Genomic DNA, 22585 nt, shown 5'->3' with positions numbered 1-22585 from the left:
GCTGTCATTCAAAAGTACAACTCGACCCGCAAAAAACAAGCCCTCATATGTCAATGTGGACAGAAAAATAAGAAAAGTTACGGCTCTGGGAAGAAGTGGAGGGGGAAACGGAAACGCAAAAACGGAAATTGTCCATGGCGTGAAGGGGTTAAAGACTATCCCCAACCACTACTATAGGTCTCAGGGTGTTTTATGCACTTACTAATGCCGAAAAGTTTGAAGAACGTAGTGTTATTCTGCAGCGCCGCTGCGTGCCTGAAGAAGGACAATTCTGGGAGGTGACATGCCTCTTGTGGACTAGTCCTGCCTTACTTGCATATGCGGAGCTACATGGTAAAACTACACTTTTCAAAAGACTGCAGCGTTAGTAAAGGTCCAGCCGACCGGCTACTTGTTTGCTGATTGGCGGTCATTTACTAGTCCATTTACACAGGCAGACCCGGGTATACAGATGTACTGAACCATGTGCAATAGACTGATCAGTGCACATAGGCTTCCATTATTCTCGGCAGCTCTAGTCAGGTTTACACAGGACGATGTGCTGCCGAGAACGATGATCTTTTGTGAAAACCAAAAGATCATTTCACCCGATGAAGGAGTGCTTTGCTCATTCATCTGGTGATCGTCAGCCTGTTAAACTGCATGATAACCATGAACGAGCGATTCAAGGGAAACTCGATCACGATAATGGTGTAATGTAAATGCACCTTGATTTACATATGGCATGATATAAAGAACTCTGCACCCACACCGCTATAGTAGTGGTTGTGGACCATCAGGGTACCTGGTCTGCTTCCCTTTAAATATGACAAACAGGAGTCTACAAAAATGATAACCCTAATGTGATAGCTATAATGGGGGCCTTTGATGGGACTATATGGGTGGTGGGGGCTGGTCCATCTTATGGAGACCAGTTGTGTATGCAGTCTTGATGTCATTGCTTTATGGGAAAGCCATGCGAATAATTCTCTCCAGAACGGAAAAAGCCTCATTAATGTCACCGAATGGAGGTAACTACACGTTAAGTTAATGTCCCACCCTTTAAAGAGCCTGACAACATATCTAGGGATACAATGTGTGCCTACCCTTGTCATGTTGTGAGGCTAGCCTCCAATAGGGGCCACGTGCACCCATTGATATATTTTTTTATTTGCAAAAGAGATTTAAATTGCATGGTTTGATGGGGAAACAGTCTCAGGTTGTCTCCGGACACATCTGTGTCCATCAAAGACAGGAGAAAGACACAATTTTCACCCGAGCATTGGAGGAAAGTTGGACCTGGGTTTAAACAGAGGAGGAAAAATGATAAACTACTGTCCCATGAATTTATTCAGTTTAAAAGGGGTGGTCCTGCAGTCACTCTATGTGACTACTGAATCGTGACAGTGAGCATTGTGCACACTATCACGATTCCCCTGTACTCCCAATGCGGGCGGGAAGTCATGTGACCACATGCGTGTGATTTGCATACTGGTGGTCACGTGTCTATTAGGCTCATCTTCTCAATGTAATACCAGAGGTGAGTCTGCTCGGTGCGTGACAAGTAAGCAAATAGCTTACATCTGGCCCCCCGTCCGGGGAATACAGGAGAATCTTGACAGTGTGCACATCGCTTACTGTCACGATTCGGTAGTCTGCAGTCACATTGAGAGACTACAGAATTTTCTTCTTATGCTGGACAACTCCTTTAAGGATCTTAAACTTCTAGTATCAATAAAGATATCATTAAGACCAGGGTAAAAAAAAAAAAAAAAATGGGAGACATACTGTTTCCTCAGTGGCCTCGTGGCTGGTGGTCCGTTTTCGGGACTTCTGTATGGCGGCAAGCTGCTTTAGTGCCTCCTCCCTCTTTCGTTTCTTGATGTGAGCCTTGGTCTCCTTATCAGATGACTCTTCAGCGACCTCTTCGTCACTGTCATCCTCGTTAATAACAAAGCTTCGTCTGAGATTTACTTTTTCTCCGGGTCCATCGCTGTCAGAGCTGCTGTCACTCCCTATTGTGGTAGATTTGCTCTTGAGCCTGGGTTTTCTGATGCGGCCTTCGTCTCCATCTTCTTCAGTAACTGTGGCTTCATCAGCTCGATCTTCTGAAAGATTGGTGCTGCTGCTGTCCTCACTTTCTTCATCTGATTCCTCCAGTTCTTCCTCCTCTGATGTAAACGACTCATCAGAGTCCAGGATTTGACAGATGTCGTCTCGCTTGGTCCGTTTCCAATCCACTCGAGATTTCAGGGTTGACTCCACTGACTTTCTCTTCTGCCTCGTGTTATAGGTCTTGGAGACATTTTCCATGCTTCTAGGAGGAAAGTGACGATGAAAAACACTGGTGAAAAAAAAGGAAAATTATATTTATTTTTTTTTTATTAGAAAATTTAGTTTCAAGGCATAAAAAAGATGTAAAATTATTTTCCTTTCTGAAGTTCTGTATAAACTATACTGTTGGCAGTCCAACGTGGTCGTGTACGACTACTGACACACCGAGAGGACTATGAGTGATGATGACAAGTAGTTTAATTGTGCACATTACTGAAGTTTCTAAAAGGTACCTTAAAGGGAATCTGTCAGTAGATTCTTACTATGTAATCTGAGAGCATCATGATGTAGGTGCTGAAGCCCTGATTCCAGGGATGTGTCACTTACTGCGCTGGGTATTGCTACATCAATAAAATCAGTGTTTTATCAGCAGAAGATTATCACTACAGGACTAGGTGTCTAGGCTGCACAAGATGGATCTTCCTACAGAGCGTTCATACATGTGGTGCACCTTACTTCAGCGAGTTGTGTGACCATAACTAACGCCTTTCTGAATAATTGTTTCCTATTTATTGTGGTGCTGAATAAATTAGCCAAGGTGTTTCTTTTTACGTAATCCTTTTATTTCTGGTGGTATAAAGCTGGATGGGACAGACTTTCTCTCCGGTAATTATTTTCTTGTACTGCAGGTATTTCTTTTCATCCCCATTTTTTTGGCTTTCCTTATATCTTTTCCTAATGATGAAGTTACACGGTATATACCCAAGTTACTAATGATACGCTTCTCTTTTGTGTGAAGTTCTACTCCAAGATACGTGAAGTCGCATCTACGGTTTACAACTTAAATGTTTATAAAGGAGATTAAAAACTTTTTTTTGAACAATGTTTTAGTCCGCTGTTTGCCGGAAAACCAAAACAATAGAAACCATTAAATAAATGGTAAAAATAAAAAAAACAAAAACATGTTCCGTTGTATAGCAGACTTTACTAAAGTGCTTCCCTAAAAATTGCCATTTTTGAAAAGGCTAAAACGACCACAGTGCTATGGTGAGACAGCAATGCAGCGCCCGTATAACCCACCGAAGGCTTTGTACACATAGTGCCTTGTGAGATTTTTTTTCTCAATGCCTATGTGCACACGGCATCTTTAAGACACTGTCGCAGCCGCCAAAGTTTTCGCTATCAAAACAACTTCAGAAGAAAAGCATAGTCACAGGACGTATTCAGACGAGGAGACTCGCGGCCGATCCGTACACTGCGGTCAGTACTAGGGCCGTTATTTGCGGATATATGAAACTGGTCTAAGACACGAGCACAGCCTCTGCTATTTCAGCCGCAGAAGCCGATCCAATGCTCTGCATAGGAACTGACAGCAGCAACCAAACCAAAAAAGCAGCTTTATGCGTTTAGCTCGCTGGCTGCAAGAAGCGGTGCTGCCACTGGCCCTCTGGATCATTTGAATGTGGGGGGCCTGAATTTTTGCACCCTCATAGAATTGTCATACTCGGGGCAACTGTCCCAGAGATCTTCCCAACACTGCGCCGCTACTTCCAACCTTGAGAAAGGCTGGAGATTGTCCAAGGATCTGTGATGTCACCATTCCACCAGTAACTGGACCGCTTCGGCCTGTGATTGACTGCAGCAGTCAGATGCCTTGAGCAAGATAATCATCAGACCCTCGCACCCTGCAGATCACCCCAGCCCCATCACACCCTGCACAGCGCCCCAGCCCTCTCACACCCTGCACAGCGCCCCTGCCCCCTCACACCCTGCACAGCGCCCCTTCAAACCCTGAAGAATTACCCCAGCCCCCTCACACCCTGCACAGCGCCCCAGCCCCCTCACACCCTGAAGAATTACCCCAGCCCTCTCACACCCTGCACAGCGCCCCTGCCCCCTCACACCCTGCACAGCGCCCCTTCCCCCTCACACCCTGCACAGTGCCCCTGCCCCCTTACACCCTGCACAGCGCCCTGCCCCCTCACACCCTGCACAGCGCCCCTGCCCCTTCAAACCCTGAAGAATTACCCCAGCCCCCTCACACCCTGCACAGCGCCCCGGCCCCCTCACACCCTGCACAGCGCCCCTGCCCCCTTACACCCTGCACAGCGCCCCTGCCCCCTCACACCCTGCACAGCGCCCCTGCCCCCTCACACCCTGCACAGCGCCCCTGCCCCTTCAAACCCTGAATTACCCCAGCCCCCTCACACCCTGCACAGCGCCCCTTCAAACCCTGAAGAATTACCCCAGCCCCCTCACACCCTGCACAGCGCCCCAGCCCCCTCACACCCTGAAGAATTACCCCAGCCCTCTCACACCCTGCACAGCGCCCCTGCCCCCTCACACCCTGCACAGCGCCCCTGCCCCCTCACACCCTGCACAGCGCCCCTGCCCCCTTACACCCTGCACAGCGCCCCTGCCCCTTCAAACCCTGAAGAATTACCCCAGCCCCCTCACACCCTGCACAGCGCCCCGGCCCCCTCACACCCTGCACAGCGCCCCGGCCCCCTCACACCCTGCACAGCGCCCCTGCCCCCTTACACCCTGCACAGCGCCCCGGCCCCCTCACACCCTGCACAGCGCCCCTGCCCCCTTACACCCTGCACAGCGCCCCTGCCCCCTCACACCCTGCATTACCCCAGCCCCCTCACACCCTGCACAGCGCTCCAGCCCCCTCACACCTTGCACAGCACCCTTGACCCCTCACACCCTGCACAGCGCCCCAGCCCCCTCACACCCTGCACAGCGCCCCGGCCCCCTCACACCCTGAATTACCCCAGCCCCCTCACACCCTGCACAGCGCCCCAGCCCCCTCACACCCCGCAGATCTCCCCATCCCTCTCACATCCTGCACAGCTCCCCGAGAGCCCCACACGTCTCCGTGCCGCCCACCACAGCTACCACACACTGCTGCGCATATACTTTGGAGGCGTAATAGAGTTAGAGCGGCAGGCAGAGGGTTAATAATATGACACACTCACGTGACTGTCAGACCAGCGGCTAGAACTGCTCTGCTCTATGTATACAACGCAAATACCTCAGCGTCAGCACGCCAATCACATGCGGGCCACGCCCCCTGCGCGCTGCGTACTTTCGGTTTCCTTATCAAGATGGCGGAGACCTGAACCAGAGTGGGCGGAGACCTGAACTAGAGTGGGCGGAGACCTGAACTAGAGTGGGCGGAGACCTGAACCAGAGTGGGCGGAGACCTGAACTAGAGTGGGCGGAGACCAGAATTGGAGTGGGCGGAGACCAGAACCAGAGTGGGCGGAGACCTGAACTAGATGGGCGGAGACCATAACCAGAGTGGGCGGAGACCCGAATCAGAGTGTGCGGAGACCAGAACCAGAGTGGGCGGAGACCTGAACCAGAAGATCTGGCCTCATGAGTCTCCAGATTGGTCCAATTACAGCGATATCAAAGCTATATAATTATTTTTTTTATTATTTTAGTGGGTGAAAAAAAATTGCAATATTGCAATAAAATGCAATAACAGGAGATCAAAACATCGTATCTACCCCAAAATGGTATCAATAAAAACATCAGCTCTGGGCGCAAAAAATAAGCCCTCACCCGGCCCCAGATCACGAAAAATGGAGACGCTACGAGTCCCAGAAAATGTCGAAAAATGCAAAAACTTTATTTCATACAAATTTTGGATTTTTTTTTTCACGAAAGAACCTATACATGTTTGGTATCTGCAAACTCGTAGTGACCTGGGGAATCATCTTGCCAGGTCAGTTTTACCATATAGTGAATATGGTAAATAAAAAACCCCAAAAAAACAATTGTGATTGCAATTTCACTGCACTTGGATTTTTTTTTTTTTTTTTCATTTTCCAGAACATTATATGGTAAAATCAATGGTGGCATTCAAAAGTACAACTCGTCCAGCAGAAAACAAGACCTCTTTATCCTCTTCACTTCCATGTGGTGTCACGTGCACTATCCTGACAGTGGCCATAATTAAGACATTGTGTGTTGGGGTCTGGGGGAAATGTTGCTCCGCATGGCAGGCTGTACTGTATGAAATTAGGTCCAGACATTTGCAGCCCCCAGTCCATGGTCCGACCCCTGAACACTGGCAGAAAAGTTAGATGTAAGCGGCCAATTATCCGGCGCTGAAAATATCTTCCCCATTTACAGGACCAACTTTTGAGAAACGAGATCACATTACCCACTGAGACTGCTCCACATTGCAGGGGATTTTGATTATGGTCAGTGTCACGGCTCTGGATCCGGCTGTAAAAGCTCACTATGCTTGGCATTGCAGACGCCTTCTTGATTCCCTCATCTCTGTAGTATAGTTACATCCTTCCTTTAGAACCCAGCAGCGATCTCCACCTTCTGCTGCTAATTGACACACCCTTGCTAGGTAGTTAAATTTTCTCAGTTTCTCCAGAGAGTCGCCGGTGATAGTTCTATGTACCTCTGTGCAGGCTTGGAGCACTAGCAGTCGGCTACTTTCTTCTTGGACTTCCCTTGGAGGACAGTTGGCGTTATCTCTCTGGTGTCTTCTCAAGCTAAGTGTATCCCCTTTGTTTGTTTACCTTTCTGTCTTTAGTTTATAGTGGGGCCTGACTAATGCTCACCCCATTCCCACCCTACCTAGGGCCTAGCTCTAGGGACATTCAGAGATTAGGTCTCCTGCTTGGCGATAGGTGCGGAACCTATATAGGGACGGTAGGGTAGGCAGGATGATATTAGATCTGCCTAGGGGTCTCCACTCCCCCTTTCCCTAGTGTTTGGGCTTCCTGCCCTTCTTCCCTTTGTGTTGCACTTAGTCTTTACCTCACCTTGCGTGACAGTCAGGCTCGGACTGGGTCACTGGAGAACAGAAGAATCCTCCGGTGGGCCGCTGTGAAGGAGTGACCACGACCCTCTTATATGGCACAATACACTTGATTCACTAAGTGCAGACAAAGGCAGCTTCTTTTTTATGTAACAATTAACCCATTTTATTGCTATACAAATTTATGAATGAGAATAAATTCACCTTTGCATGTAGCTGAAAAGTGGGGCCCTTGGCACCCCAGTCTGACACTGATTATGGTTGGTGAGTCATATACAAGGCATTGTGGTTGCTACAAACCAAAATACTCCTAGCATACTGTTTTCTCTCGGGCAAGCCATTGCAGAACCTGTACCATCGAAATTCAATGTCTTCTACAGTTACAAAGGACATGAAATATACAAGAGCGCTGCTTCCAGGGACGTTATTACTTGCATTACCCTGCAGGATCGGGGAGGTTTTGGATGTCTATGACTTTTATGTACAAGGTATTGTAGTGTATAATTTAGGAACATTCATTAGTTGAAGTTGCTCCATGGGAAGCAGTACGGTAACTGATGTTCCATAGCGCACCTGGTGACTTCCATCATGTTTTATAGGATGCTTTCGCCTTACTTTGCTGCACACAGGCCTGAGTCTGAGCATCTCCAGATATCCTGACATATCGGATGTAATTGCACTCCTGTCAGGATCAATTCCTTGTGCTGTGTGTACGCTGGGATCTCCATGCAGAAAATAATGGATGACTTTAATGGCGAGCAGATGGTCCATCACCGGGTGCAGTGATGGATCCTCACACAGGCCAAATGGAGAAGTTGATTTACTATCCGTTGTCAAATCCAGTTTTGCCACAGGTGCGTTGGTTGGGAGAGCTCCTCTGAATTATTGTGTATTGTTCATGGAAGATTAAGCTGGTTGCGGTTAGTCCTATGAAGTCTATTAAATGTTGTGCGGTAGAAAAATAACCCACGTTCCCTCCAGCGGCCATGCTGCCGAGATATAAATCAAGCTCATTTCTGTGCGGAAATTATCAATGGAAAGTAATTTTTTAGTAGTGGTTTATTGTCAGCCTATATTTTTTTTTATTACTTTTGTTTTTAAATTAATCCAGAGACAATTACTGGAGTACCTAGAGGGGTTGTCCGGCAGGGGAGAAAAAGATCTATACATAAATGAGTTTTAGTAATCTATGCAATTTACTATTATATATAGTTCAATTATGCCAAGAAACTCTGAAGTCGGGTAACCCCTCTGGTCCCTGGTTCAGAAAACTTCTAGTCCTGTGCCCGAACCAGGACAGAGATTGCAGTGTCAGAAAGTGACCAGAGCTGTGAAGGGGGCTGGCTGACTGCTCATTTCAATATCTAATTCAGCCCACCTACTATATAATCGGCAATAACAGGAAAGAGAGCTGACTAAAACCTGATGAAAAATGGCTTACAAATTACAGTTCGTCAGTAGTGATGGGCGAACCTGAACAGTAAAGTTCGGGGTCCGTACCGAACACCTACTGTTCAGGCACGGATCCCGAACACAGACTACCTCAGGAATTCCGTGTTACTGTTCGGGTCCAGGTTCCGGTGTTTGCAGCACTGTCATTTGCATTACAACATGGGAAACACGGACTCTGATCAGCGGTAACAGTGACCCACGATAAAAAGCTTACCGCGGGTCATAGGTATCGGCTGATGGGACTAAATCAATTAAGAATCAAATAAAGGACTTTTTTTCTGGCCATGTCTTTATTTCTCAAATTTTACTATAGGATTAGTAATGGATACGCGTCTTATAGACGCCGCTCCATTACTAACCTGGGCTCCATGTCATGTCAAGAACATGAATACTATTACCCCACTCGCCACCGCTATGCGGCAGTGGGAAGAGTGGAGGCTAAGCGCCAGATTTGGCACATCTTATGGATGCACCAAAAAAAGATTTTTCAAGCTGTTATTATAAAGTATTCTAATTTACTGAGATAATGACTTTTGTGTTTTCATTGGCTGTAAGCCATAATCATCAACATTAACAGAAATAAACACTTGAAATAGATCACTCTGTAATAACTCTATATAATATATGAGTTTCACTTTTTGTATTGAAGAACGAAATAAATTAACTTTTTGATGATATTCTAATTTAGTGAGAAGCACTTGTAGCTCCAAACCTTCACAAGAGAACATGTGAATATCACCGGCACCTCCCTGCAGCAAACTGAAAGTATTTAAACACCCAGGCCAGGGTGTCAATCAGAGCTGGAGGGAGGTCGTCGCTGGGTCCTAAAGTAAGACAGATTTAATAAGGCGTTTGTAATGCCAAACGAAGTGTTCTTCTGCAACCAGCTGCAGAACGACTGTCTGTTATACCTGACACACCCGTGACACTATCCATATATCTATTTATCTATCTGCAGAGGACGAGGGCATCGAGGACAAGGTGTAGGTGAGTATAATGTGTTTTTTTTTTATTTGAATATTTTTTTATTAATTTTAACATTTTTTTTTTTTTACTTTCAGCACAGGTGACGCTAACGAGAGACTACTGCTCCCGGCCAGCAGCGCCTGTGCTCGCTATTTACAATGACAGCAGATGCCGACTAATGGGGGTAGTAGTCACATCAGCCGCGGGTCACTGTCACAGCTGCGGGATCATGCTGACATCTGACAGCACTCTGACCCACGGTAACGATGTTACCGCCGATCAGAGAATGTGTTTCCCGCGCTGTCACACAGATGACAACGCGGGAAGCCAGGTATGTTCGGGTCCCCCATTCATATGAATAGGATCCGTGTTCGGGTACTGTTCTGGTACCCAAACCCGAACTTTTAATAAGTGTTGAATTAGCTAAACCAGAACAGTCACGGGTTTGCCCATCACTATTCGTCAGTCAAATGCACAATTGGCAATAACACTCAAAAAGTTGGGACTAGTTTAACAAATGGCTGGAAAAATAAGTGGTATAGATGAAAAACAGCTGGAGGGTCCATGTTCAACTAAATCACATAACTGTGTATAAAAAGAGCACGTTAGAGAGGCAAAGTCTTTCAGAAGCAGAGATGGTCAGAGGTCACCAATCTGTGAACAACGGCGACTAAAAATCGTGGAAAGAATGTTCCTCGATGTAAAATTGCAAAGACTTTGAATATCCCACCATCTACAGTACAAAATATCAAAAGATTCAGAGATTTTGGCAAAATCCATGAGCACAACTGACAAGACTGATAATCAATATTAGATGCTCTTGATCTATGGGCCCTCAGGTGGCACTGTTTGAAAAACAGGCACGATTCAGTCCTGCAAACCACTGCATGGGCTCAGGAATAAATCCAGAAATCACTGTCTGTGAACACAGTTCGCCATGCAATCCACAAATGTAAGTTACCTTTCTATCACACAAAAAAGAAGCCATACATCAACACAATCCAGAAATGCTGCCGTATTCTCTGGACCAAAGCTCATTTCAAATGAACTGAGGCAAAAAGGAAGACTGTTCTGTGATCAGATGACTCAAAAAGTGAATGTCACGGGTGTGTCAGAAGTAACAGACAGTCGCCCTGCAGTTGGTTGCAGGAGATCTCTTCGTTTGGCATTACAGACAACTTCTTGAAGCTGTCTCTCTAAGACCCAGTGGCTACCTTCCTCTGGCTAATTAACACCCTGGCCTGGGTGTATAAATACCTGCTGTGTGCCAGAGGGAGGTGCCGGCGATATTCACATTATCCCTTGTGAAGGCTTGAGCAACAGCAGTACTTCTACCTCTCTGGTGCTAGAGGACGTGTGCGCATTTGTCTGGAGTCGTCTAAAGCTAAGTGATTTTCCCTTGTTTGTCCCCCCTTGTTGTCTGTAGTGGTCAGTGGGGATCGACTAGCGCTCATCTCCTCCCTTCCCTAGCCAGGGCCCAACGCCAGGGAAAGACAGGGCGAGGTACGCGTGCAGCGATTTGTGAAGAAGCAATATAGGGAGACAGGGTGAGATTAGATCTACCTAGGAGGTCTCCACTCTCCCCGTTCCCTAGAGTCTGGGCTCCCTTTCCCTCTTCCCTTTGTGTTGCACTTAGTATTTCCTTCATCTTGCTTGACAGTGAAATTCTTCATGGAAACCACGATGCTGTGTCCTGAGGACTAAATAGGAGAGGGACCATCCAGCTTGTTATTGAGGAGAGGGACCATCCAGCTTGTTATCGAGGAGAGGGACCATGCAGCTTTTTATTAGCGCACAGATCCTCCATCTCTGATGGTTGGGGCTGCATTAGTGCCTATGACAGGGGCAGATTACACATGAAAGGCCCCAACAACATCTGCTCCATCCAGACAACGTTTATTTCAGGGAAGACCTTGTATATTTCAGCAGGACAATGGTAAACCACATACTGCATTCATCACAGCAGCATGGCTCCACAGAAGAAGAGTTCAGATGATGAACCGGCTGCCAGCAGTCCAGAACTTTCACTTAGGCCACGGCCCCACTATCAGTATTTGGTCAGTATTCGGTCAGTATTTTTTCTCAGGAGTGGGAGCCAAAACCAAGAGTGGGTGATAAATGCAGAATTGGTGCACTTGTTTCTGTTATAACTTTTCTCTGATTGTCCCTAGTTTTGACTCCCACTCCTGAGGAAAAATACTGACCGAATACAGATAGTGGTGCCGTGGCCTAATGAAAAATATTAGGTGCATTATGAAACGAAAAACCGACAAAGTCCCCGAACTGTGGAGCAGCGAGAATCCGACATCAGACAAGAATGGGACAACGTTTCTCTCCCAAAACTCCAGAAATTGTCTCCTTACTTCCCAGATGTTTATTGACTGCTGTAAAAAGAAGAGGAGATGCTGCACAATTGCAGACATGACCATGTCCAGGCCCGGCGTCAGCACTCGGCGCACCGGGCAAGTGCCGGGGCCCTGAGCAGGCAGGGGGGCCCACTCACTGTCGGGCACCCCGGCGCGCTATGGGACCTGTGAACGGTGCTGGTGTCAGTGCCCGCCCCCCCCCGCTTGCTCGGGGCCCCGGCACAATACTTACCTCTCCCCGTGCCTCCGCAGCAGCTCCGGTCTCTTCCGCGGCTGCTGCACTGTGACGTCTCAGGTCAGAGTGTGCGGTGACGTATTTACACCGGGTTCTCTCCTGAGTCGTCACAGCGCAGAGCGGGAAGATGCCGGCGATGCTGAGGAGTCTGGAGCAGCGGCAGTAGGTGAGAAGTGAGGTATTTGATTTTTTTTTATATGTATGGAGGCATGAGGCATTATATGGAGGGGGGTAACAAGTGACATCTTGCATGGGGCATTATATGGGCTGGAAGTGACATCCTGCATGGGGCATTATATGGGGGGGAGTGACATCCTGCTTGGGGAATTATATGGAGGGGGAGAGGTGACATCCTGCATGGGGCATTATATTGGGGTAGAGGTGACATCCTGCATGGGGCATTATATGGGAGGAGAGGAGACATCCTGCATGGGGCATTATATTGGGGGGGGAGTGACATTCTACCATTATATGGGGAGTGAAGTGACATCCTGCATGGGGCATTATATGGAGGGGGGAGCGACATCCTGCATGGGGCATTATATGGGGGGAGAGGTGACATCCTGCATGGGGAATTATATGGGGGGGAGAGGTGAAATCCTGCATGGGGCATTATATGGAGGGGGGAGTGACATCCTGCCTGGGGAATTATATGGGGGGGAGTGACATCCTGTATGGGGCATTATATGGGGGGGGAGGTGACATCCTGCATTGGCCATTATATGGGGGTAGAGGTGACATCCTGCATGGGGCATTATATGGGGGGGAGTGACATCCTGCATGGGGCATTATATGGGGGGGGAGTGACATCCTGCATGGGGCATTATGTGGGGGCCAGTATTATGTATAGAGCGTTATAAGGGGGCCAGTATCCTGTATGGAGTGTGGCACCCCAGGGGTCTGGTTTCCACAGTAATAGCAATATTACGTCTGAGAGCAGGTGGGAGGTCTCTTGGTCAGGAATCCTATGCATGCCACACCTCCTGCCCAGTCCTGGGAGGGGAAGAACTTCCCCTATATAAAACTGGGGCTGAGGCAGGGTGAGTTAGTTAAGAAGAGGAGAAGCAGCTATAGGAAAAAGAGATCAGGAGCTCTGGGGAAGTCGTGCTAAAAGGAATCAGGGGCTGGCAGCTGTAGAGCTCGCCCTGATTGAAGAATTATCACCGGACCCGGAGTCCGAGGCTGTGGGGACTAATCCTTACCCAGCAGCAGAAACCGACCGGCAGGGGATTTCAGGTCCTCTGGCCAAGAAACCCGAAGGCACGGTCACACGCGTGGGACCAGCACCGCCGTCGTGGAGCGGAAGCCACTAGAAGGCCCCGAGTCACCGGCCATACGGGTGAGCACCACACGGTACACTCAGGGACGTGGGCTACTTTTACCCGCCTCTAGCAAGGTAGCCAGAAGAGTACAATTAGTTGGGGAGGCCTACAACTCCGCCTGGCCAGGGGAAATCCCATCTGCTCAAAGACTGACCAGGCCCCGATCGCTAGCCAGTACTCCGGGAGGGTCTATTGTTGTCACCAGTAAAGACCCTGAACTACACCGCATCGTCTCTGAGTGGTTCCTGCTACCCCCATCATCCACGTCGGCTGCCCTGAGGCCATACCCCTCCCGTTGGGGGTTATACCATCCACGCTGCACAATCCTTCCACCGGCCTCAGCGGTCTGCCCTGCAGCGGCAGCTCCATAGCTGCATTCAATGGGTGGCGTAGTCGTCCAACATCTACTGCTAATACTCAGCCACACAGTTTGACTCCCTGGGCACGGACCGGGTCACCGCCACGAGACTACTACCCCCAACAGGCCCGGCTCCGGGTAGTCCCCGCGTGCGCAACGCTACACCAAGTAGGCCCAGGGGCGCGTCAACTTTGGCATAGTCGGCAGGATTTCGTGCCCGCAACCACCGGGTACTGCGTGCCTGAAAAAGACTGTTCAAACTTACCAGTGGTGAAGATTCCCGCCATCCGGCGCCATCTTCTACCTTCTTCCCGCCATCCGGCGCCATCTTCTACCTTCTTCCCGCCATCCGCGAAGTTTTCCCGCCATCCGGCGCCATCTTCTGCCTTCTTCCCGGCATCCGTGGAGTTTTCCCGCCGTTGGACGCCATCTTGAAGACGCCGCGCAGGAAGAAGAGGGGCGTGGACTCCGAAAGCGCGCGAGAACTGAAGCCCCGCCTCACGTCCGGACGTTGCGTAAAGGTCCTGGAAGGAGCCCAGCAGACGCCGACGTCACAGGAGCGCGACGGAAGGTCCTCAACCCTGGCGATCCACTGCGGAGCCGCGGCCTACGGAAGAGGATCATCGCAAGGTAGGCCACGGTCCACTAGGGGGGGAGAAAGATGTCGGATACGGAGGAGAGCTTCACTGCCTCAACCCCCGCCAGCGCCACCGCTGCTGCAGTCATGCCTTTCACCATGCCCTATATCCCGGGAGCAGCCTGGCTACCCCAGTACTCAGGGGAGTCACATACCCTGAATGACTTTAAAGAAAAGCTGGATAGCCTCTTCCAGGTGTACCCCCTCACAGAAGAGCAAAAAGTGAGCATCCTGGTGGCCCAACTAACCGGGGCAGCCCAAAGGGAGGTAAAGTCCTGGCCACCTGGGAGGAGGACTGTCGCAGGGATACTAACCCGGCTGAGGGACACCTTTGATACCCGCACCTCAGCCGAGATTAAGCTTAGATTGTATGGGTGCAAGCAACGAGCACATGAGAGTATAAGGGACTATGCACTAAACCTACAAGAGGCCCTGAGAGCCATTAAGCAGACCGACCCTGACAGCGTGGGAAACGAGGACAGGCTGTTGACCGAGCAATTTATAGAGGGACTATATTGCAATGTCCACCGAACCCAGTTGCGGGCCATAGCCTTACAGGATCCTCATCTGGACTTTGCACAGTTCAAGGACAGAGCCATCCGGGTGCTCCGAGAACCGACACCGGGTGGCGTTGTGACCCACAGGCGCCCAGCTATCACTTACCACCAGGAGGCGGCGCCCTTGTCGGCAGGGCCTGTGGGGGCTGATGCGCAGGCTTTGAACAATGACCCGGCTCCAGACCTGCACCATCAGGTCCAAGAGCTAGCTAAAAGCGTTGCTGCGCTAACCCGAACTGTGCAGTCTTTACAGGTTTCCACTCCAGGGAAGATCCAGCTGGCATCCGGACCGGAGGACATCCCGTGGCGTCGACCAAGGAGGACCCCACCGGCGAGAGGAAGACCCAGCGACCGGTACAACGAGGACGGACAACCCATCTGCCGCCGCTGCAATCAACCCGGACATATGGCAAGGTACTGTCCTTTAAACTGGCACAACTTGGGGTAGAGGGCCAACCCCCAGGAAAAAGATCACCAGGCCCATCGAACTGGCGCGACAAATATGTGGGAGGACGTCCAGTCTTGCCTGTGGTACTGGATGGCATCCCTATGAGTGCCCTACTGGACACCGGGTCGCAGGTCACCACCATCCCGTACGTGCTCTTCAAGCAGTACTGGAATGACTCGGATATCACCCGCTATCCAGACGACGACTTGAGTATCATCGCCAGTAATGGTCAGCCCGTGCCACAGATCGGATTTAAAGAAATGACCATTAAAATCGGTAGAGTCGAACTGGCAGCACAGGGACTGATCATTGTAGACATTGACAAGCGCGAGAGTCACCCAAAGATAACTCTAGGAACTAATGTGATTGAAAATTGTCTTGCAGAGGTGATTTTCATTTTACAGCAGGTTGCCAAGAACGCCAGCTCCGGCCAGCAGCGAGTGCTCCAGAAAGAGATCCGGGCACTGATGCGACGGCAACAGGTGGAACTCTCCGGTGGTGAGATTGGTAGCGTAAGAATGTGTGACCCTTTCCCTATTGCCATGCCCCCGAAAAGTGAAATGATGATTTGGTGCCGGGCAGCTATTGGTCTGAGAGGTAGAGATTACCAGGCCATGGTAGAACCAGTCTACTCAGACAGTAGGCCCACCATTTTGACAGCACGGGGGGTAGTTGATGTACGCCATGGGAGGGTGCCCGTTCGTATAATAAATATCGGGAAAAGGGAAGTATACCTGCCCCGGTATGCTACGCTAGCCAAATTATATACTATCAACCAAAATTCTATACAGTCTGTGGAACCCTTGCCTCCATCTCACCCGGAGGAAGGTAACGGCTCTACGAAAATAATGGAGGATTGGTGTCAGCAACTACATTTGGGTACTGACTCCACTCCCTCCCACCAGAAACAGGGAGTCTACCGGGTGGTTCGAGAGTACGAGAGAGTGTTTAGTAAACACCCGTTAGACTTCGGGCGAGTCAAGGGGGTAGAACACCACATCCCCATGGGAGACCATCCTCCCATAAAAGAGAGGTATCGACCCGTACCCCCTGCACACTACCAACACGCCAAGGGGATGCTTAGAGACATGAAGGAGGCTGGGGTAATCAGGGATAGCTGTAGCCCCTGGGCAGCTCCACTAGTTTTGGTCAAAAAGAAAGACAACACCATGAGAATGTGTGTAGATTACCGGAAAATTAACCGTATCACACACAAAGATGCGTACCCCTTACCAAGAATAGAGGAGTCTTTGGCTGCTTTAAAATCTGCTAACTTCTTCTCCACCTTGGATCTCACTAGCGGGTACTGGCAGGTTCCTGTAGCAGAGGCGGACCGGGAGAAGACCGCATTCACCACCCCGATGGGACTTAGCGAGTTTACCTGCATGCCGTTCGGACTCTGCAACGCACCAGGAACCTTCCAGCGATTGATGGAATGCTGTCTGGGACACCGAAACTTTGAGACGGTCCTGTTATACCTGGACGATGCCATCGTCTATTCCAAGACCTACGAGGACCACCTGAAACACCTGGCGGAAGTGTTCGAAGCTCTGGCAAGTTACGGCCTAAAGGTGAAACCCTCCAAGTGTCACCTCCTGAATCCAAAGGTGCAGTACCTGGGACACGTGGTGAGTGCTGACGGAGTGGCTCCCGACCCTGATAAGATCACCGCAATTAAGGAATGGCCAAGCCCCTCCAGCGTAAAGGAAGTGAGGCAGTTCCTCGGGTTGGTAGGCTACTACCGAAGGTTCATTCCCAGTTTCACCAAAAAGGCAGCTCCTATGCAGGACCTCCTGATAGGCCAGTCCAGGAAGGCCAAGAACCAGAAACCACCCTTCAGATGGGAGAAGCTGGAAGAAGAGTCCTTCCGCCAGCTGAAGATGGCCCTCACGGGGGATGAAATCCTGGCGTACCCTGATTATAGCCAGCCCTTTATCCTCTACACCGACGCCAGTAACATCGGGCTAGGAGCCGTACTGTCCCAGATCCAGCAGGGGAAGGAACGGGTAATTGCTTACGCCAGCCGAAAACTGCGACCCACCGAAAGAAACCCTGAGAATTACAGCTCATTTAAGCTAGAGTTCCTGGCAGTGGTGTGGGCAGTCACCGAACGCTTTAAGCACTACCTCGCTGCTTCCCGGTTCACCGTGTACACGGATAACAACCCGTTGACACACCTGGACACTGCAAGACTCGGTGCCCTAGAGCAGAGATGGATGGCCCGCTTGTCCAACTATGAGTTTACAATCAAATACCGGGCAGGACGCTCCAATACCAACGCGGACGCCCTGTCCAGGATGCCGAACCTACCGGACGTAGGGGAAGATTCAGAGGAACTGGAAGAAGTTGAACTCCCCGCGTTCCACCGTCATGGGACTATCCAGTATTCCCACCGTGTAAGGAGTAAGCAATCCGCTACATTCAACCCATTACCTCATTACAACTGGGCGGAGACGCAAGACAGTGACCCTGCCGTCCGACTGGTAAAGGAGATGCTGACTCGGCCAGATGCACGCCTTGACCCAGACGCTCCGGAGGAAGCCAAGCAACTGTGGGCTGAGAAGAGTCGACTGTTCCTTTACAAGGGGAAGTTGTGCCGCAGAATGGTTAACTCCCGGACACATGAACTAATCTGGCAAGTAGTGGTGCCAAGAAGAGACGCAGCTATGGTGATGGAGGCATATCACGACGGAGCTGGGCACTTCGGATGGAAGAAGCTGGAGTTCCTGCTGCGCGGGCGGTTCCATTGGGTAGGCATGAGAGGAACCATCGAGAGGTGGTGCAGAGACTGTGGCCCATGCAACCTAAGAAGGAGGGACCGTGCCAGCCAGAAGACTCCCCTGCAGTCCATCATCACCAGACAGCCGTTGGAACTGGTAGCCTTGGATCATGTAAAACTGACCCCAAGCAGAAGTGGCTACGTCTACGCGTTAACCATCGTGGATCACTACTCCCGGTTCTTGGTTGTCGTCCCCGTCAAGGACTTAACGGCTCAAACAGCAGCTAGAGCCTTCCAGCAGCACTTCTGCCGTCCGCACGGATACCCGGAGCAGGTGCTGACGGACCAGGGGCCTGCCTTTGAAGCGGAAGTCTTCCAGGAGTTCTGCACCCTGTATGGCTGCCGGAAGATAAGAACAACACCCTATCACCCGCAAACTAATGGACTTTGTGAGAAAATGAACCAGGTGGTGATAGATCTTCTGAAAACATTGCCCCTGGAAGAACGTAGTCTGTGGCCTGAAAAGCTGCCCGACCTGGTGGACCTATACAACCACATCCCTGTAGGTTCCACCAACTGTACCCCGGCTTACCTAATGAGGGCAAGACCTGGTAAGCTTCCTGTTGATCTGGAGATGGGAGTCCTGACACCCGAGGACACTTCACCAGAAGCAGACTGGGACACAGAGAGGCAGCAGCAGTACCGGAAAGTACAGGAGAGCGTGGAGCGAAGTCTCTGTCAAGCTAGGGAAAGACAAGAGAAAACTTACAACCAGTATGCTCCCGCTGTTCCCCTGGTGCCCGGAGAGCAGGTCTTGAAGAGGAAAAGACGGCTCCACAAGTTGGACGACCAGTGGGAGAAGGACCCGTACACCGTACTGCCCTCAAGCCACGACAACCCAAAGATCTGTACAATCAGTAAAGACGGAGGGGAAACCACAGCCATTGTATCCCGGGATCACCTGAAGAAGTGTCCCGAACAGCTACGGAACCCTGAAGAGGAACAAGAAGACCCTCGACCCGTAGAGGAAAGGGAAGATATGGTTAGTACTGTGCTCGGAGACTTCCCTCGGTCTTGGACTCAAGTCAATGGTGCTGTTGTGGTACCCGTCCTCACGTTCCTCCAACCAGCATCAAAAGTGCCTACGGAGACACAGGTAGAGCTGGAAGAACAGCCGGTCCAGGAGGCAGAAGACCCCACACAAGCAGACCAGGAGAATCAACCCTCTGCTTATAGTGAGCTTGCCATACCCCTAGTGAGCCAAAGAGTCCGTAGACGGCTGCCCAGTTTACCCTTGACAGCTCCTATACCCTGTAGCTCAGGACCAGTCAGCCAGCTCCGTAGGTCCACTAGGGTCACTAGAGGCCAGTTGCCCATACGGTGGAGGATCTAAATGTTCAAGCTATTTTATTAATGTTTACCTGTTTATTGTTGCTTGTGTATAATTATGTGTTTCTAGTTATTTGTAGGAGTCTTTGGTGGATTTACCGGGAATCCTTTGTGCATATAGTTGGAGCGTAACCCAGGACGGACTAAAAGACTGATAAGGACTCGGGGCAGGACAGACCCCTACCTGGTTACGTCTCCCTGTTTTGGTGAAATGGACACCTTTGTTTTTCCTCAAAAGTTACACCCGGTTGCGGACATGCCGTGACCATCCTAATGTGTTTTTCTTTATTGTACTGTTTCTGTTTTTACTTGTTATGTTTACAAAAGTATGTTTAGTCCCGGAGTACTAAATTTCACTAGGGGGGAATGTGGCACCCCAGGGGTCTGGTTTCCACAGTAATAGCAATATTACGTCTGAGAGCAGGTGGGAGGTCTCTTGGTCAGGAATCCTATGCATGCCACACCTCCTGCCCAGTCTTGGGAGGGGAAGAACTTCCCCTATATAAAACTGGGGCTGAGGCAGGGTGAGTTAGTTAAGAAGAGGAGAAGCAGCTATAGGAAAAAGAGATCAGGAGCTCTGGGGAAGTCGTGCTAAAAGGAATCAGGGGCTGGCAGCTGTAGAGCTCGCCCTGATTGAAGAATTATCACCGGACCCAGAGTCCGAGGCTGTGGGGACTAATCCTTACCCAGCAGCAGAAACCGACCGGCAGGGGATTTCAGGTCCTCTGGCCAAGAAACCCGAAGGCACGGTCACACGCGTGGGACCAGCACCGCCGTCGTGGAGCGGAAGCCACTAGAAGGCCCCGAGTCACCGGCCATACGGGTGAGCACCACACGGTACACTCAGGGACGTGGGCTACTTTTACCCGCCTCTAGCAAGGTAGCCAGAAGAGTACAATTAGTTGGGGAGGCCTACAACTCCGCCTGGCCAGGGGAAATCCCATCTGCTCAAAGACTGACCAGGCCCCGATCGCTAGCCAGTACTCCAGGAGGGTCTATTGTTGTCACCAGTAAAGACCCTGAACTACACCGCATCGTCTCTGAGTGGTTCCTGCTACCCCCATCATCCACGTCGGCTGCCCTGAGGCCATACCCCTCCCGTTGGGGGTTATACCATCCACGCTGCACAATCCTTCCACCGGCCTCAGCGGTCTGCCCTGCAGCGGCAGCTCCATAGCTGCATTCAACGGGTGGCGTAGTCGTCCAACATCTACTGCTAATACTCAGCCACACAGTTTGACTCCCTGGGCACGGACCGGGTCACCGCCACGAGACTACTACCCCCAACAGGCCCGGCTCCGGGTAGTCCCCGCGTGCGCAACGCTACACCAAGTAGGCCCAGGGGCGCGTCAGGAGCGTTATATGGGAACCAGTATCCTGTATGGAGCCGTTATATGGGGACCAGTATTCTTCATGGAGCGTTATATGGGGTCCATTATTCTGTATGGAGCAATATATGGGGTCCATAATACTGTAAGGAGGACTATGTGGTGCCCATAATACTGTACAGAGGAGTATGTGGGGTCATTATTCTGTATGGAGCAATATATGGAGCCCATAATACTGTATGGAGGACTATACTGTCCGGTCTGCACTGTGCGCTGCGAGGATTCGCCGGTTTCTGAGCTATTGTAGAATTTACAATAGATATCGCTCATGTAATGGAAGAAGTGAAATCTTTGTCCTTGTACTATATATATATATTTATTTCTCTGCGGTATCTCTGCATCAAGAATCATGATATGTGTTAAAGGGGCCCACTGAGACTCTTTCGCCCGGGGCCCAGAAAAACCTGGAGTCGGCCCTGACCATGTCCCAACGTTTTTGACATGTGTCGCTACCGCCAATTTCTAAATGAGTTTTTCAGATGAAATGTAGAAATGTCCAACGTTCAACTTCTGATCTGTGTTCTATGTTGTGTTGTGAATAAAATACGCCAGCCATAAGCTGGCTATACACATAAGGCCGGGGTCACACAGCCGTCCATTCTCTCATTCAAAAGAATTGGGTCGATTATGTAAATGACACTCAGCTCAAACTCTGTCAGAGTCTGAGCCGAGTGTCAGTTCACTGTGCTCCGATTCTCTCGCATAGGTGCTGAGGAGTCAGACAAAATAATTTCTTCATTGCTGGCATCTGTGGTAATTGGACTGCAGTCGGATGTCATCCGAGTGCAGTCCAATGTTTCATACGCGCCCATAGACTTGTATAGGTGCACGTGATCAGAATATGAGAGCCACTCGCAGCATGCAGTGATTGTTCTCTCATGCTGAATTGGCATGAGAAAATAATCGCATATCTGCACTGCCCCATAGTATAACACTGGGCCCAGTGCTATGTGATAAAGATGCTTCAAATGCTTCACAGAACAGAAGTAATAGATTGTTCAGTGCACATAGGCTGCCATTGTTCTTGGCAGCACATGTCCTGTTTAGAAAGGACGATGTGCTGCCGAGAATGATTATCTTTTGTGCAAACTAAAAGATTATTAAAAGATTTAGCTTGTTCATCGGGTGATATGCAGCCTGTTGAGACTACTCGATTACGGTGAAATGAGCATTCCTATGAGGAAAGCTCGTTCACCAATTATTTGGCATGGGTGCTGCTTTGTGCCTCTGTGGGTCCGTGTGGCTCTTATGCCACTGCCTTTCATAAGTGCCAAACCACTGTCAGCTGTAACCATAATGCATTGGTGACCTCAGATGAGCATGGATATTAGTATTTGTACAGATTAAATTAGTAATGTGTGTGAAAGTAAACAAAGCCTGACCAACTCAATGCCCGACCAATGTGTGACAGTAAACAATGCCCTACCAACTCAGCGCTCTGCCAATGTGTTAGGTAAACTATGCCTGACCAATTCATCTCCCACCTCCGCTGTTTTTACGTTTGCAATTGTGTATTTTTTTTCATGAACTCATATTAACTTTTTTGTTTACTCACTATTTTTTTCAAACATAAAAACCTTTTTCTACTAAATAATTTAAACAAATTGTCCTTTTTTTTTCAAAATCATGTTTTATGTTTTCACATACATCTTCCATTGGTGGCCTACATCTACTGTTCATGCTCGTATGGTGGAAGCAAAGCT

The 22585-nt window shown here is 49.8% G+C and overlaps 1 protein-coding gene across 3 annotated transcripts in view; it reads right to left on the bottom strand.

The window, feature by feature from the left end:
* Positions 1-5408, bottom strand: part of CCDC82 (coiled-coil domain containing 82) — a 37588-nt gene extending 32180 nt beyond the window's left edge. Inside the window, exons 1-2 of one of the 3 annotated variants that reach the window (XM_073662159.1) lie at positions 5291-5408; positions 1768-2323 (exon numbers count right to left, since the gene is read on the bottom strand). In XM_073662159.1, the coding sequence (XP_073518260.1) occupies positions 1768-2292 (525 nt within the window). In that variant the 5' untranslated portion in view covers positions 2293-2323; positions 5291-5408. Of the gene's footprint in view, positions 1-1767; positions 2324-3808; positions 4039-5234 lie in introns of those variants that run through there. The other 2 variants (XM_073662157.1, XM_073662158.1) reach the window with 2 other exon arrangements.
* Positions 5409-22585: the final 17177 nt, after the last annotated feature.

Source organism: Phyllobates terribilis, unplaced genomic scaffold (genome assembly GCF_046119375.1).
Source record: "Phyllobates terribilis strain yellow unplaced genomic scaffold, ASM4611937v1 Scaffold_2__4_contigs__length_985480577, whole genome shotgun sequence".
NCBI classification, from domain to species: domain Eukaryota; kingdom Metazoa; phylum Chordata; class Amphibia; order Anura; family Dendrobatidae; genus Phyllobates; species Phyllobates terribilis.
The sequence above is the reverse complement of the archived record's forward strand: the minus strand, read 5'-3'. Positions and strand labels throughout refer to the sequence as shown.